The sequence below is a fragment of the Chaetura pelagica genome, unplaced genomic scaffold (genome assembly GCF_000747805.2).
Source record: "Chaetura pelagica isolate M959 unplaced genomic scaffold, ChaPel_1.0 scaffold7, whole genome shotgun sequence".
Taxonomy (NCBI): Eukaryota; Metazoa; Chordata; class Aves; order Apodiformes; family Apodidae; genus Chaetura; species Chaetura pelagica.
Window position 1 is genome coordinate 2,343,708 of NW_009953920.1, and position 18,168 is coordinate 2,361,875.

Consider the following 18,168-nt stretch of genomic DNA (forward strand, 5'->3'; position numbering starts at 1 on the left):
CCTGCTGAATGGGCCCAAGGCAGACACAAAATACATTTTGGAAGGTCTGTCTTAAAACATGTCCCAGAACACATGAACAAGAAGGATTTCTTGCACAGATGGTGTTTAAATGTTCTATTCCTTAAGTTGTTTCAGAGATTGGCAGGGGAGTGAGAGGTGTATTATATAAACAGAGGCTGGTACTCCCTTTGTTTACCCTGCTACAGAAGCAGTAATTCCATGGACATCCAATGGATTGAATCCAGGAGAAGTTTGGGGCTAATCTCAGAAAGCTGTGAGTTCATGTACACAGGAAACTCACAGCCCTCCCTCCCATAAATGTTTTTTAAATGAAGGGTGTTACAGAGAGTCTTTAGAGGAGTACTTTGAACCTAATCACAACATTGTGAAGAAATTCACCTTTGAGGCATCTAGAAAAGCCTAATGAAACAACTCACTCAAAGCCCATCATGGTCAAGTAGTATGTGCACCAGTGGATGCAACTTCATTAACTTCTCTCAGGTTGAATGCCTCTCTCTGCCAGCCCTTGTTTACCTTCAGCCTCACAGGTTCACACAAGACTCAATCATTAGATCTCTATTTCTGCCTCCCTTTGCAGGTTAATCATACGACGTGACCACTTGCTGGAGGGCACCTTCAACCAGGTAATGGCCTATTCACGCAAGGAGCTCCAGCGGAACAAACTCTACGTCACGTTTGTTGGCGAGGAAGGGTAGGGAACCACTAAATGCTCTTGTGAAGTAGCTGTGTTATGTTGCAAAACACTTGCTGGGCTGTCTGAGGCTGAGCCTCTCTTGTTACGTAGTGTTTCTTTGGTTTTGTTTAAACTGTGAGGGATTCATCTTATATGAATATCAGGACATAATTAGATCAAACATTTGTTAAAAATAACAGTAGTAATAATACTTCATTATCCTCTAGCACCTTCCATCTGCATGTCTCAAAGTGACAATTTAAGTGGTTAAATCTAATGCCATCTTGTTGCCATAGGTATTTTGACTGGCTGGAAGGCAAAATTTAACTGCAGGCCCTTGTTTACACACTGAATCAGTCTTGGGGTTATCATTTGAGATCAAACCTTTACCCCCTTTGGATCTGGTTCTCAAAGCAAAAATTTTGGCTTTGCATGCCACCTAATCATCATTTGTTATCCATATCTGGATTTCTTCTTTCTGGCTGAAGTGAGAAACCTGAGTGCTGCTCAGTCTGTACAGTTTAATTCACCCAATTGGAAGCTGAAGGCAGTAGGCCTTTTCTCAGGAGACTTTCTGCCAGCCTTACAAATCCATGAGCCATTCTTGTATGATTAAAACCAGACCCTGACCTTTTGTTTCCAAATCTAAACAGAACCTTTCAAAGCCTCCCTGGCTCACCTCATGAGTTATGTTGTAATTGAGGCTTAATCCACATGACCATTGTGCATATTTCCAGTGTTCCATGTAATAAAGGCTTGAAACCATATTTCAGTAGCTTTGCATATTAAAAAAAAACAAAAACACATGGAGAGGAATTTACTCCCAAAGGTGTCAGAACAGTAAAGCTCTGGAGCAGCTCTTGGCATATTCAGCAAGTGCTGACACTATCAGCTCCTAGGTGGGACCTCAAGTGAAAAGCTTCTGCAGAACTGAGTTTGTCTGGGCATGTGTTAGGTCCAGCAGGAAACAGGAGTCTCCAACCTCAGAGTCATTCAGTGACCTCAGTATCAGGGCTTTTCTTAACTCCTATTTTTTATATTGCATGGATTCAGTATTATTTAACAGAGATCATCTTTCACAGCTGGTGTTGCCTCTGGCTTACAAGTAAAGCATAAATGTGCAGCATACCTCAGTGTGCATTTTTGGAATAGTGTTCTAGTGTGCTAACACTGGACAAAATCATGTTGTTTTCCCCACAGCTCTAATAACTTCTGCTGTGTGTGGCATGGTACCCTCAGGAGAAATTACAAACCAATTTGATTTGCAAATTAATTCATTCTTCACTGATTCATTTACATCTGAAGATACATGTCCCCAGGGTTTCTGCTGTTTAATGCTAATATAGGTTCTGCTGGAAGGACTCCAAGATACCAATTCCCCACTGAAAAGAAGAGTCGATGCTGTATGGCCACATGATGCTGTATGGGCACAGCTTCCCATGTGTCTCAAAGCTAAAATGACATTGAAAATTAACTATGAAGGCTTTATGATGAGTTAATGTGTTGCCCAGAAACGCAATATGTAGACTCTCCTTGGAGGTTTTTTAATATAGGCAGGTGTTGTTTGTAATTCTTGACTCCAGCCATCATCAGGCTTAGCCCAGTATGTTTATGTCCATTGAACCAGATCTGTTACAGGGTTAGCACTAGTGGTTCACGTGAGCTTATGAGCATCCCCTTTTGCTGTTGTGGCTTCAGTCTCACTGCATGCTCCTATAGCTAAGACTGCTCAAAGAGAAAAGTCCTCAATCTCCTAAAGTGTAGCAGAGGAGGATGGTTCAGCCTGCCCTTTATCATCTTTCTAGTTTCACAAAGAATCACTCAGCCCTTTGTGGTTGTGCTTCCATAACTTCAAACATAATACAGAGCATTCTGATCCAGCCGTAGTTTTCCACTTACCTTACATTTGTTAAGTAGAAGGAAGAATGCCTACCTCAGAAAATCTTCTGGCACATGTGACACATGGCTACAAAGCATTTGTTCATATTGCTACATGTAGATTTATATTGAAAATCCTATCTACTGTTATTAGAGAATGATCTGTTTTTAATAAAGCTACCACAGCTGGGTTTAATGCATTCATGTAGGTTTTGGGGGTTGTTGGTTTTTTTCATATTGACATAACTGGAAACAGCTTGATGTAAAAGTTGAGTTTAACAAAAAAAAAAAAAAAAAAAGGGAGAAAAGGGGACTCATCAAAATCATGCAATGGCAAACCACAGCTTAAGGTGTACAATAGGTATTTAAAGGGATTAGAAAAGTAGAAGAGCTTGGATGGAACAACTGAGGGATCACAATTCTATATTGAGACAGTTCTTCTGGGGCTTGCTCTTGTTCACTATCAACCTTTAAGTTATACCTATAGCTAAGAAAGCATCCTTGGGTCTAGATTCTATCTTTAGTTGCATCTCAGTATAGGAGAGTAAAAGCAATTTCTGCTTCAGTCTGGGCTGTCTGGTCTGTGAACCCAGGTGTTCACAGGCAAGTTCAAAGCTAGTCACTAAAAAGCCATCCCTCTGCTAGCCAGACAGCTAAGGCAGGGCTGAACTTGTTCCAAGGGAAAAGAAACTACTTGAGGGATGTGTCCAAGTTATGACTCCTTCCAGACTAATCTGGATGCTGGTAAAGTTTCAGTATCCTGTGACTTGTTCAGGGTTTAGAATCAAGTTTTGAGAGGGGAGATACACCATGTTAGGAACACTTGACTGCACAGGGCTGGTGTCAGCCAGTAGCCAATGTAAGCAAAACCTAGGAAATTTACTGAAATGGGAGGGAGCCTCATTTTCTAATTTTTACCTTTTTCTTTCCAGGTTGGACTACAGTGGCCCCTCCCGAGAATTCTTCTTCCTTCTGTCTCAGGAGCTCTTCAATCCCTATTATGGGCTGTTTGAGTATTCAGCCAATGACACTTACACTGTACAGATCAGTCCCATGTCTGCCTTTGTTGAAAATCACCTGGAATGGTAAGGATATTTTATGCAGAGTTGAACAATCCTTTTAGAACACTGCAGAAATGGAAACACAAAGCACAATACATGCTGGTTTAGGCTCAACTGCACACAAATGTTGCTTCTGCTAGGAAGAAGTGGGAAGTAGCTTGGGAGAAGGAAGTGAGGGAGTAAGTGTAAATACAACAGTAGGCTCTGAAAAAGGAGTGTGATGAGCTTCTTCTGTTAAAATGTCCTGCTCGCATTACCTGGGACTTGGTGTTTGTGTATTTCCATATGAATGGGGATGGGACAGGGAAAGGAGCTCTGCTTAATGCAGGCCTCCTCCTCTTCTGTGGTCTTTCTATACATCAAGCAGCATTGTGCTTGGAAGCTATACAGTGTTCTCTAAGTGCCACATTGATGCTCTGTACCCACTCCAGGCCTTAAAAAGGCCCAGTGAAAGCAGTTTCCTTCTTCTCCCCTGACAGAGTCTCCCTTGTGTGTGCCAAGGCCAGCAGAGCAAGCAGGTACTTCACCTTGCCAAGTATGTGTGCAAGGAGACAACTCGCTGATCTTGTTCCTTAATCAAAAATTCTGAATGTGTATTGTGATCTCCTCGTTTTTCTATCTGCCTCCAGATCTGTCTGTCTTTGGGAGCTGTTTCCCCTTTGATAGTTTCAGATGTGGTTCAGTGGAGAATGGACTGCCCACCCTGGGCGTTGTTTGATCCCATGTGGGATTTCATTGTGTCAAAGAAATACTGTCACATGGGTTTGTTCCTATGATGTTTTTCTTTGCTTAACCAATCTCACTGGCTCCTCTCAGGGATCCTTTTTTTAAAAAAATGGAAGGCAGTTCAGGCCCCCTTTCATTTGCAAATGGCACATGCCCTTCTATTCTTGTAAACATCTCCTCCTTTGCTTTGATTTACTATGGGCAGGAGGCTGAGGACAACTGACTGGTTATACCATCACATTTATTAAGGTCAAAATGGAAAAAAGTGATGTGGCTGGGACCTAGCATAGTCTCTGATTTTTTTGTATATCCTTTTGCATTATCACTTCCAGCAGTGGTGCATTATGCTAACAATGATCCTTGCATTAGACTGTTTCTCTGCTGACATTAGCAGGAAGAGAGTGGCTTAGTTCTTAGAGCTTGTCATTTTTTTAAAATGTATCCTGGGCATATAGAATAGCAGAAAGACACCTAATATAGCTGTTAGCATTCAACTCAGAAACCCCTTGCAGTTACTTGGGACAGTATTTCTCCAACCAAATGTATCTACACAGGCTCCTTGTACACAGAATGTCATTTGGGCTTTGGGCACCTTTGGTTTTCTATTTTTAAGGAAAGCAAAATGAAGTCCCCTGGCCTGCAGAAGAAAATAAATGCTCTGAACAAGAAGTTTTTTACATCAAGTAGTGTAAATAGGGCAAGATTGCTGAATGCAAGGGAAAGATAAGCAATCCAGTAAGTGCTTAGAAATACTTCTTGAACCTGTTATGGAAATAAGTGGCTGTGACCAGCAGTTTATAATTAGCCTGTTAGGTTTCATGATTGGCTTATAGATATCTAGACATTCTGAATGTTTTTATGCTGTCTCTGCTGACTGATCTCAGCTAATCATGTAACCCTAGAGCAGTGTATTCAGAAGTGTGTGCAGCCACCTAGGATAAGATTTGGACCAAGCTTTCTGAAACTCTAAAGTACTTTATAGGATAACTTCTCTGAGAGCACTGAACGTATCATTATTTGTTCAGGAGGAGCAAGGTTTTCTGAAGTTCTCAGTCTCTCATCTCATCAAAGTCAGTGCTAAAACTTCTGTTTCTCAGATTTACTTGATATGATTCCAACAGTGCCTCCTCCTTCTAACATGCAGGAAATAGAGATTATTTTCCTGTTCCCAAATCTGTCACAAGAAATCAGTTAACATAGACGGGTGAATCTGTGACCACGGGATGAGTCCCAGGGTCACAGATAATAAATATTCATAGTCTTTCCAAAGACTGAGATTGAGGTCAATCATGGAAACCACACAACCACAGTTGGTTTAGATTTGCAGATTTCTAGAACTTTTCCTTTTGGTCCTGTAGGGCTTATCATTTATGTGGAATCCAGTCTTGACATGTTTTTCTGTGTAGTAATCCTGCAAGACTTATCCAGACATGGCTATATTAAGAAACAGGGCTAGCAAAAATATTCCCTCAAAACTCCTTTACATTTTCTCTTCCTTAAGCTAACAGTGGTGAGTTTGGGGTAAATACAACAAAACACAAAGATGTGAAGTTTTGTTCATATTGACAGAATTGAGAAACACACTGCTCTTTCTTCCTCTGGCCCAAAAGTTACAGTTCTGCCCCTGTTAATGGCTTATTTCATGCCTTGCTCTTTGTACAAACAGCATTCTGAGTCCAAAATGAGCACATCAAAGCACAGAGGAGTTGTATGTATGCCAAGTTAAGACAGAGACATAATGACTGGAAAATATTTCTCATTTATGGAGAAACTGAGATTTAACACCTTTCCTGCAAGCTTCCATCGAATGAGACTTTTTCCTTCAGTTAACATATGTGCCTGCTGAGTGCACAAAATATAAGATATCACACATTTTCAAACTTAAAAAAAAATATTCTAAATCCCCCTATATCTGAAAAGACACAGTATCATCTCCCTAGACCTAAGAAGTTTGATGATACACATTTTTATCTGCATGCCAGAGGATGTACCTGAAGCTCATAGCCAAAAGAGCTGCTTTTAATCCGTGTCAGTAACAAGCCTTTCTACCTGGTCTAGGCAGGTCTTTGCTTGGATATTTGAAAATACCTTTTAAAATACTGTTTACACCCCTGCTTCAGGTAATGTGCTCTTCTCCAAGTAGGTGGGCAAAACGCAGTGGCCGCTCCTATATATTATTTGAGGGGAACAAATATGGTTTAGCTTAGAAAGAATATTCTTGTCTTTGCTCTTGGTCAGGTGTTTTGGCCAACTGAAATAGGCTGAGTCCCTGAAGAATCCTCCTCAGGTTTGGCTCAGTAGTGGGGAGACAGAGTAGTGGGGAATATTAAAAGTTTCTATCACAACCTCACGCAAAGTTAGAGGTGTAATATTTAGTACAGCTCCATAATACTGAGTGCTTACTTACTAGTAAATGGCTCCCAATAGTTTGACTCATTAGCTTCTCAGTTTCCTCCCTGCCAACAGTCCTTTGAATTATTTTAGCCTGACTTTCAGTTTCCTGCAGTATTGAAGTCCTGGGGTCCAGGATGCCCACTATCAGAGGCTGTACAGAGATACTTTTTCCCTGGGTTGCAAAATGTTTCTGTCTCTGATTTAAATACCTAAGATTTGACTAGTATTGTAGTTCTCCTTTTCACCTAAAATAAATTAAAAAGTGAAAAGTTGGATGGGTAAATCAACCCTGAGAGAAAAAAACCCTGACGCATAATAGGCAATGGAAATGTGTTTCTAAATTCTGGGAACAAAATATCTAGTTCCAGAGTTTGATAGTCTCAGATCCTCATGTGGGTCACTGGTTATTCTCCCTGTCTCCATCTGGCATCTGCTCACTGCATCCCATTCACTCTGTCAAATCATGCTGTGCTACATGCTGGTTTTCCTCAGGTCTTTTTTTATGTACCATTTTCCATACTCAACCCTATTCAGCTCTAGCAAAGCAAAATGATAAACTGGATATTGTTTCCAGTGATGATTTCTGTAGCACTTCCACCAAACTGGGAGATTATTATCTCTGTGCTGTTTCATTGTCCATGTGTCTACTAATTTGAGATATTTATGATTTGGCTGTCATTGTAGCATCACATAAGAAGTTGTGCTTCTTAGAATAGAGCAGTCCTCAGTGTTTTCTTAAGAACTTCCCCTCCCTGCTGTTACTACTTAATTTGATAGGGACAACAAGAGTTCCATTGCCTTTTCAGTTCACAAAACATGGCGTTCACAAACTGCTGTCAGGTGGAAATCCAATTTCTCTTTTTTCACATTTTCTGAGTGAGCCAGAATTTTCCTTCACAGCAGTCCTGCCCCCAGGAGCAGTCAAATAAGATAATAAAGTGCACCCTTGTTCAAGAGACAGCACTGTCCTCATGGCATGGTCATCTGCACTAGACTTTTTTGTCCCCAGATCACTCTCCTGGTCTTTTATCTGACTTGCCCCAGCAATTGATTTCACATCATCTGCTTTTTAAATGTTAGTTCATTCTATGTTTGTAAATGTAAAACCACAGCCAGAAATGTAAAAAGAAGCCCAGTTTCTGCACAGATGATTAGATGGCCCCAACAGATAAAATCATTCACAGAACAATCATTTGGAGATCTGTGGAAGGCAAGCTCAAACCATCTTTTTTCTGTGTTTTCAAAGCAAATGAATGGCAATGTTGGTTTTGTTTTGTTGTTTAACCATTAGGCATTTGTGGACCTTTCTGTGACATTTATGCAGCCAAAGAGCCGTGTCACAGTTATCTTAGAGGTAGTTACAGCTTGCTAATCAGACAGATTAGCAGAGGTAGTTACAGATTGCTAATCATACTTAGCATTCCGTACCCACCGGTTACAGCTTGCTAATCATACTTAGCATTCCGTACCCACCCCAGGAAAGTCCTGTTGTGGTTTGTTTGTTTTTCTTTAAATTAAACTTAATACTTTATTTAGCAGAAACTTACTAGAAAGTTAAAGACCTGTGAGTAAAATGTTTTTGTACAGAATCCTACTGAAGACCACAAAAAATTATTACATAGTCAGACCAGTGGCCCAGGTCCCCAGAAGCTGTAAACTGATTCCTGGCTGCAAGATCCTAATGAACTCCATTAGCTTAATGCTGATTTAGAACTGCTTTGGGGCAGGAATTTCTTCATTCAGTTCCCATAGTTAACCTTTCTTTCTGCCCTCCAATACTCCTTGTATTCTGGTCTGTGCTGCTAAACAGAGTCAGACAGAAAAGTTGCATGTGTCTCTACTTCCTATTCTGCAGGCAGACCCAAGCTTGTTGCGCCCACCCTCCATGCAAACACGAACTTGCTTTCCTCCTGCTCCAAGCCAGCTGACATGGTTACTGCAACACTGAGCTGAGAAAATATATGCTACCTCCCATCAGGGCTGATTACTTCGGGGTTGGCAGTGCCTTGATTGCTTTTACGTGCTCTGGCCAGCTTGGCACGTGGGCAGAGCGAGCTCCCTTTGCCTGCGCGGTGCGGTGTGGGTAGAGCCCCAGCCAAACTGTCACCTTCCCTTTTATTTATTGTGTGTAAATGAGAAACCACATAGCCATCACTATCCATCTCAAGCATGCCAAAGAATGCAGGGTGTTGTTTTTCCCATTTTTCGTTTTAATAAACCCAAGAAGAACCAGGAAGGTTGCAACCTCAGCTATCCTCTCTCCCTAGAGAGCTTGGTTGGATTTTTTAACCCAGTTTCCTTAGGAGCTGTGCCTTGTGCAATTGCCCTGTCTCTCATCAGACAGTTTCCTCATCAATTTCAGACCTATTGAAAGGAAAGTGAAGGTCTCAGACGCTAATTTCCTCAAACCTTTGCAAAACTTCTGGCTGGGTAAAGGATGGATATGCAGTAGAGTGTCTGTTCTGTTTGGCCCCTTGACTGGCCAATTAACAGGAGCGAGCTGACAGGTCTGTTGCAGGCACAGGCTGCAAAGCAGCTACATCATCTTGCTCAGGAGCTTGAGGGTGTGAGGGAGAGCTGTGAAAGCTTAGGGGAGACAGAAGGGAGAAACTGGAGAGACTCCAAAGCGTGGGCAGTGCTAGCAGAGTTGTGTAGGTGGAACTGGAGCCTGTTGCAGTGTGTATGGCCACAGAGACAGATCTATAGGAAACAAAGCCCCATTAATCCTGCTACATGGAGAATGGCTTATTTAAAGTGTTTTTAAAGAAAGTGACAAACTACCTTCTGACCTCATGGGTTGTATTCAGATGCTAACCAGTTCACAAGATGGATTGTGACACATTTCCCTGGCTCTTTATAGAAACAGTGGAGAAATGTAGTCAGAGCATCTAAGCAGGAGGTCTGCAAACAGCCATTACTCCTCTCTGCTGACTGAAAGTAGCTCTGGGGAATATGTCACCTGAGTTACTAATCTTTATCTCTTTGATTTTTCAACAGTTGTGGCAGGCAACCTACATACGGGCCCAATACCTGTTTTATTAAGGAAGTCAGAAACACTGAGTTTGGTTTTGGGCTCCAGTGAGCCACTTGTGCAGGTCTACATTTGGGGGAGGAATTAATTTAGAAGTTCAAATTTTGCAGCCATCTTGAAGGGGCCTGTTTATGCTAAGCACTGAAAAATCATCCTCTTAAAAATTGAGTCAGATACAGCACCCCAGAGTGGGGCATCCAGAAAGATCCAGCTGTTTCTGAAATTAGATTATTACCTCTTTGCCTCAGTTTCCATCTGAAGGGATTTCCTAGTATGTAATCAACTTGAATTCCAGTTGATATACATTAATACTGTGAACTGCTTTGAAATTCTCAGATGAAAGACACAATAGAAAACCAAAGCATTTAGTGTTACATTACACCATAAATTTTAATTACTAGAAATATCTTATTTTAAATAAATCATGTTTGCATGAGAAATTTTCAAGCGCTGTTGTAAATCTTCTGGATAAGAATGATATTAAAATAAATATGCAGCTGAAATAATTTTGTAAGACTGCAAAAAGGGTTATGTTGGTAAAATGCCTTCTTGCTGCTACACTGTGATCTCTCTCAGTGCCTTCTGTACTTCAGTAAACTTTTGTTTTTCTCCTAAGCTTGATGTGTGCTATATCACATAGAGCCTGCATCAAAAGCTGGTTAATTATTTATTAAGGGTCAGGAGGAATTGAAAGATTAAAGGCAAACCAAACTGAAAGAGGAAAAAATAATACATTCTCCCTAGCTGAGCTTCTGCAGCAGCCATGTTTTTAAAAAGGGTCCTGCTTTATATTTACCTTAATCGAGACTTTCGCTCTCTTCTTGGAGGATTTTTTTCAAGTTGTTTTGAGGATCTGAATGGCAACGTCACAAGGGTTGAAAGAAGAGATGTTTCTCACAGTCCTCCTTTTCCCTTCTCTGAAACTCAATGTGTCTAGCACTGCTTCCATAATTAGAATTTGGTTGGAGGGAAAGGCGGGTGTTCTGTTTTGTTGTGCTTTTTAAAAAGTCATCTTTATGGTTTTTTCCCCTTGCTTAAGGCCATTTAGTCTTTTGCAACATTGTGGATTAAATTTGCCCAGAGATGGGAGGCTTCACATGAAAATCTCCATAGTGTCTCCACCTTGCATGTGGTAGAGGAGAAAAGGGTAAAATCCACAGTGTCTCTGAGCATCTGGGCCTGGGGGAAGCATCAGGGTAGGCAGTGATTGTGTGTTTATTTGTAGTGGCAAAAAACTCCCAGGGAGTGATGAATGTCCTCATATCTCATGTTCCAGCCACACTAGAATTGAAGAACTGAGCTGTCACTATGAAGTATTGCTCAGTCATCTTTGCCCCTCCTTATTTATCACTACATTTTATTCAGACTTGGGTATGGTAAAGAAGTCAATTAGAGCAGGTGTAGGAATTCCTGAGCTAACCTTTTTTATTAGTAAACACAATCCATACATCAAAAGAAAGATTGCTTGCTGAGCAGAATTGCTTTCAGTAAATCACCCAAATTCCTTTTGGATATTTTTTGAGTAGAAAAAGCATTTATCTTCCTGTAGGCCTCTCCCTTGGAATATTTGGAAAGTTAGAAGTTTCTTTTGTACATTGACAATTATTCTTAATTTCAGTATGTTACCTCAGTATTACATTAAAATGCAGAAAAAGGGAAGATTAAAGATTTAAATTTATCTGATCTGAATGTATTTAAAGGGCAAAGGGCAATGTCAAGTTTGTCAGTTTGCCCCAACTTGGGACAGGAATATTTTTCCAAATCTCAGTAAAATTATGGAGGATGAGAAAAGTACTGACCTGTCTGCCCTCTATGAAAAACAAATGTATTTAGTAACAAGAATACAGGACCATAAATTCAATATCTTATGTCTGATTGAAGGAAGCTTTTTACATTGAGGCTTATGACTTGCATTCTGGAAAACACAGACTAGACACTGGAATTATTTAATTGTACTGGAAAGATGCATAAAGGATAAGACAAAAATCTTCTTGGAATTCAGAACAGCAACACAAAGCTCCAGGTCTGCTGCATTCTGCATGCTCCCAGGAGAGGATCAGAGCTGCCACTTTGCAGTGGTTTTAATAAAAATTGGAGGAGTTCAATGATTTGCAAAACAAGACCTAGAACAGACTGTCAACTAATAGCGTGTCTGAGTTTTAGCACCCAGTCTTCTGAGTTTACTGAATTGAGAACTTCATGCCAAGAGGCAGGGATCATTAACTGAATTGCAGCACAGTGCAAACTCAAGCGTTGTACAGCTGCTGGACCAGGGCTGGGAAGTCCATATGGCCCTGCACTGCAGAGGACCTGTCTGCAGTTAGCTCAGGGATATCTGCATCAGGCTTCATCACGTGGTGTAAACATTCCTGGGTACTTACCAGTGAGTTTATGATGAGCAGTCTCTGTCATGCTCAAATACCCCAGAGAGGCTGGAAAGGATGTGCTTTCTGTGACTGAGAATAAGTCAGTTATTGTGGCTTCAGTGTTTATAGTTAGCCATTGAGGGAAAATGTGCAGTCATCTGGCTTGTGCTTTTATCGCCCTCTTGTCTGGCAGGTGACTAAATCTGTGGGTTTTCCCCTGCAGCTTGACTAGTTTGTTTCAGCACATGGCAAAGCTATGGAAAGCAAACATAAATCATGCAATGTATAAAACTTCACCAACTCATAGGTTTAAAAAGTGCCTTCCTGCCACCAGCTTTTCCAAAAGGTTTGGCGGAGGAACCAAAATCTCTTGAGAAAAATGCTCTTTTACTAGCTGAGAGAAACAACACATGCATCAGCCTGAGTTGATGCATAAGGAGATGTTCATAAACTAGAGCTGATTCACAAAATTACATGTCACTTTATAGAATATAAGAAAGTAAAAAATGTCAAATAGACTAAACAACTAAAATTGATCTGTGACTCAAGAGAACTCTGATTCCACTGCTCTTGTTTTCTGGAATACAATAGATCCATTTTACTTTTGTACTTAAGTTTTCTCACTTGTCAAATGAAATACTGGCAGTGATATCCTCTGGAAGCTGTTTTGAGATCTGCCAATCAAAAATACAGTCTAGGATCTGGGAATCACAAAATGCAGAAGTTTGTATTCTTCTAGCCAGTAGTTAATACTTGATGCTGCGGTTCCTCTGTAATTACTGGGCACAATTGGAGGAGGGTTTGCCAACAGTCTTACAGGCCAGCATGTTTTATCCATTGTAGCAGCAAGAGAAGATAAACCCCATAGCAGCCTGGTTTCTGATGAAGGTTAATCACGTTTGTGCTGCCATCATTTGCCAGGGCCTCTCCCAGAGGAGGATGATTGTACATAATGGTCCATGAGGTTGATAGCTCTGGAAGCAGAAATGGCCACTCCAGCACTTGGCCACATTCCTCCTCTCCTCCTCCAAAAACCTTCATTCATGGAACTTCTTTTCATTGTTAAAATGACAAATAACACAGATTTCTTGCTATAGAGAGACCACCTAGTTTATTAATCTCCTTACTCGTTTAAAGACAGAACTGGAAATCAATTCTCCATTTCCTGTGCTTGGAGTCTCTGCTGCTCACACGACCCATGCCACAGAGACTGGCAAGTCTGTCATGACTCCATGTAGTGGGAATTGTGGAGCCAGCCGTGCTCAGTTCTGTATTTGCAGTAAGAGCTTCTGACACATCAGATGCATCCTCCTGAAATTAACTGTTACAGATTGCACTGAAGAGAAAACTGAGAGGATGTGGTGAATTTCCTGTATCTACATTATCTTTGACCTTCCTTTTTCTGCATAAGGCAGAAGAGCCTTCAGCTTTCCTGATAAAATCATAGTTTTTTTCTCTGTGACACAATTAGTCTTTTAACCTTTCCCAACAGTTCTGTTGTGTGTGATGTAGCCAGAATATGTGGTAGATGAGAAGACATTTTGAGTGATCAAGTAAGATAGCTAGGTTATAGACAAGGAAAAGACTTGATGAGCTTGATTAGGTTAAACAAAGAAGCAGTAAGTTTTGCATTATCTCATTGTTTTTCAGTTACTGGTAAATTAAGTGTCAGTAATGGTTTGTGGTTTAGTTGTTAACTCAGGAGTTGTGAGCTCCAGGGATTTAGAAGGACACAGTCCACATTTCCATCACGTGTAGGCAATAGTTCTCTTTCATGTGGTTCCTCTTTGGTACTGAGAAACAGAAATGTTGCCTTCCGTTTGTAGGTAGATCCAGGAAATAAAAGTTGGGCAAGCACTTACTGGAGTGTCAGTGTTGCCTTTTGCAGCAGAAAATGTATGCACAATTTAGCAATAAACTGAGAGGTTGATTCTCCTCAATTCATATGAAACTCAAGTGCCCAGCAAAAAATAAAAATATCTAAAGGAAGGCTGGCAAGAGGAGGCTCACTCCTATAGATCTGCACCTGAGGAAAATTACCAGTTCAGGATTTGAAGCCTAATGGAAGTTTATTTGTACCAGGTTTATTTTCTCTCTGAAAATCAGTTTTCATCCTTTTTTTTTTTTTTTCCATGTTTAATTTCAGTTCTTGAGTGATGCACATGTATTTCACACATCTCTGAACACCCTCTTTGTATTTTATGACAATCTGCAAGCAGGCCTGCTGGGCTGTTCCACTTGCCATACACTTTACAATCAGGGCTACTTAAGAAAGGCTAGTGCTTTCTTCAATGAGTGTTAAACATTTCCTTTAAAATATAATTAAATCTCATAATTTTTATCAGAATAGTCAGCAGACAGAGTATTATCAAAGAAGGACTCATGGAATATGCTCCTTCATCTTTTGATACTTGAACGAAATGCCCTGGCTCTGAGTTGAATGTTTACTTTATTAAGTCCCCAAAACATTTGTAGGGAGTGCAGGGATAAATTCCTGTAGACTCTTAAGTATTTAACATCCATCAGTTTCCAGGCTGGAATTCTGCACAAACAGTTCCTCCATGTCAGCACTCCTAAATGTTTCCTTTCAGTTTTAATTTGGAAAATGGGTGAAAAATGAAGCTTAACCTTACAGAATTTTCTATGGTTTCATAGTGAGGAAGTATAGAGATTCCTCTTAAAAACTCAGTAACTGTCTGAAAACTTGGAATGAGTTTTGACTGTATTTGAGATACGATGCATTTCAGCATTTAGAACATAACTCAAAGGGGGTGAAAAAGAAAACACCAACACAATTTGGTTGGATGAGTCATTACCATTCCTTCAGAAGACATGTGTGAGGATCCACAGGAAGTTCTCAGGTGGGATGCCAGTATGGTTGGATATTAGAATCAATGGGGTAAGTCCTCAGCACAGCATTGGAAGATGCCACATATAGATGACTCAGCACTGTTATGTTTGCCTCTCTGTGACTTCTCCATATTAGAGATGGATATAAGAAAAGAAAACAACCCAACAATAATCTCATTACTCCTTATATTGGAATTCTCCTCCAGGACTAATTTAGGAATTACTTTACCTTTTCTTTTTAGCGTGCACAGACTTCATGCATTTTTGTCTCCTGGCCTTTTAAAGAGCCATTCCTTTCGTATTAATGACACATGAGCTCATCAGATTCCTGAAGAGGCATCGTGCTGGAATGCCACAGCATCCACCTCTGAGCCTGCAGATATGCAGAGCAAATTTGCCACCACACCAAATGACACGGTGGCAAGGAGGCAGTCTGCAAAGTCTGCAGATGCAGGTCAGATAAAGAGAACAGCCTTAGCTATCCCAGCCTGCATGGCTCACCTGTCTGACAATAGATCCCTTCATGTCATCACATTAGTCCATTCAAATGTTCTGTCATTTGTAAGTGGGATGGGGTTGAACATGCACAGCAAACTAAAGAAAGGTATTTGTTAGTGGGGGCTGATAGAGGTGTGGATTTGAGCCACTGCCAAGGATTTGTAAATATCATCTGATCTAATGACAGATTATTGCTCTGTAGGTTTAGCTCATTACAGGACACATTGGTCATGTCCTGCACTGAGCCAGCACAGGGGTATGTGCTACTAGCATGTAGACACACTCCTCTGGTGCGTGTGCCTGACACGCTGCCAGTTTTGCTTAAAATTCATAGTCCAGGCAGAGTTGCTGTAACCATCTGGTCAGCTTTTTTATAAAATACAGTCTTCAGACTTCCTTGCGTTTTCCTCTGCGTGTCATCCCCCACTTTCCAAATCACAAGATTGCAAATCTCAACACTGTATGCTATAAAAATGGATTTTTAGTTCCTTTAGTCAGTAGTTTCTGGTCCTCAGGATGTTCACGAGTGTCTTCGTAGCACTGGGGGTTTAGCTGTCCTTCAAAACAAGCTGTACTGCAGCCTCTTAACCCATGATGCCTAGTTTCCTGTAAATTTGGGTTTCATAACTGAATTCTCTGTTATCTCATAAGATGCATGTTTGGAGTGAAGCCTTTCCCATGACTGGGCCCTTCTAAATACTTTCCCCTTTCAGTATCTCTGGTATCTAATAATGGTCGAGATTAGGTCCGATCTCTCCTACTGTGGAAGGACTAATGGGCTCTCCAGCTGCATCCACCTGCCACATATTAGTCTCCCTTAGAAGACCTGCCAAGGACAGAAATCCTGTACTGCAGTGCAGCCTCATTTATTCAGCTTGTCTTTCAGGTGGCCAAAAGTTCATCTGCATGATTAAACAGTCAAAAGCTCTAAAAGTGGTGCAACAGAACGTGTAAATTCATCTTACAGATGAAAGCAAGTTTTCAGTAGTCTTGTGAAAGGAAAATGGCATTTTCAAATTTGATGTGAACAATACTATATTATAGTATTCTCTCTTGAGCCCTCCTTTTTGAATATTTTCTTCACAAGCTACTGCATCCAGAAGGGCACACTTAAACCCTGCTGATGTGCTTGAGTGAGATAAGGTTTGCAAGATTTTTCAGTCTTTTTAATCCCATCAGGTGCTTCCTCTATTTAGGATTCAAAGTCTCTCATACCATAGCAAATTTGACCTACAAGGCATGGTTACCAAATCATCCCCTATAGAATGATAAAAACCATCCTTGCCTCATACACAGATGACAGTTTTGTCAAGGTAGATCATTCTCCATCTGCATCCAAGGAAGGTCTGTCATACAGACTAGAGCTGTGTTCCTTCAACCCGTTAAGAGAGAGCCCTGTAACACAGGGTCATTATGGGTCCTGCCTTACTCTGCTGCTATATGATAAGGACCAGAGTAAATTAAATTTCCTGTGACTCACCTGCAATTGGAGGAAAATTTATGGCTTAGTCACTGCTACAGCATATGGTTTTGCCTCTGCCTGTGTACACAGACATGCAGTAAGTCTGCAGAGAGTCCCACTGAGGAGAATAAGCCTGTTACTTTGCAACAGGCTGTTGTGAAAACAGGCTGTTTCAGGGACATTTGCAGCCTCCAGAAGGAAAGGCAGTTAGCTGGGTAGTGTGGAAACCTCTGCAAATGGGTTAGAGAGTAGTGTTGTTAAAAGCAGGTGCACACAATGTCCCTTTTTGAGTGGATGAAAGGTGTCAATAAGCAGGCAAACCAGAGCGGCTCTCCTGCTCATTAATTCTGTTTCTCGTGCCACCATTTCCTGTTCAGTAACTCCCTCCTGTGTTTCCCTTCTCTGCCGGAGCACGTTCACTCAAACTCAGATATGGTCTCCAAAAAGGAAGGGTGTTGAACGAAAGGGCCAGAGCAAGACCTCATGCTCCCCACCTCTCCCAAGCTATCTTTCCTGCTAGAAAGAAATTAAACAGGCATGTTGCACTCCCTTGGAAAGATAAATGCAAGTCAAGTTTGAGGAAGGTATGTGCCCTCCAGCCAGGATTTACCTTTGTGCTGCTTATTCTGTCCAGAAAACTTTTTTTTCTGAAGGGACTGTCTCACCCATATCTGAATCTCACCCATGCTCTAAATCCTTCAGGAAGAAATAAACACAAAAGTCTGACGGGTTTTTTTACTGGCCTTTGTAAGGAGGGCAGTTTGTTTCTTGCTGCTTTTATGCACATTTTTATATATTTTAAGTGGGACTGTTATGCTTTGCTGATCATGGTGGCAGCTTGATGGACTGTATGGACACACACACAGATAGACAATAGTTGTCCTCTGAGGACAGTAGCAAATGCCTCCCTTTTGATAGGTATCCATTGACTTATTATGGTCCATGTTTCTCAGTGCACTTCTGGACCACAGCAGTCCAGAATTAACAAGGGGTCAGAGGACCTTCTCTTACACCACTCTTCAGAGAGTGAAGTGCAGCAAGTCTGCAGAGACACCAAACTTTTGAGCAGAGGAAGAAGGGCTGGAGAGCTTACACATTTTGGCCATGAAGCACTGTCTACTGCGAAGATACAGAGCTGCCAAGAAGTAGAGTCTGCAACCTAGCTTTTTTATCCATTGTATTGACAGTCACCAGGAGTAGCAATGTCT

General features: G+C 41.0%; 1 protein-coding gene across 1 annotated transcript in view; it reads left to right on the plus strand.

Moving 5' to 3' along the window:
- Positions 1 to 18,168, plus strand: part of HECW1 (HECT, C2 and WW domain containing E3 ubiquitin protein ligase 1) — a 179,916-nt gene that overhangs the window by 142,836 nt on the left and 18,912 nt on the right. Inside the window, exons 20-21 of the mRNA XM_010001546.1 lie at positions 599 to 712; positions 3,505 to 3,657. Of these exons, the coding sequence (XP_009999848.1) occupies positions 599 to 712; positions 3,505 to 3,657 (267 nt within the window). The remainder of the gene's footprint in view (positions 1 to 598; positions 713 to 3,504; positions 3,658 to 18,168) is intronic.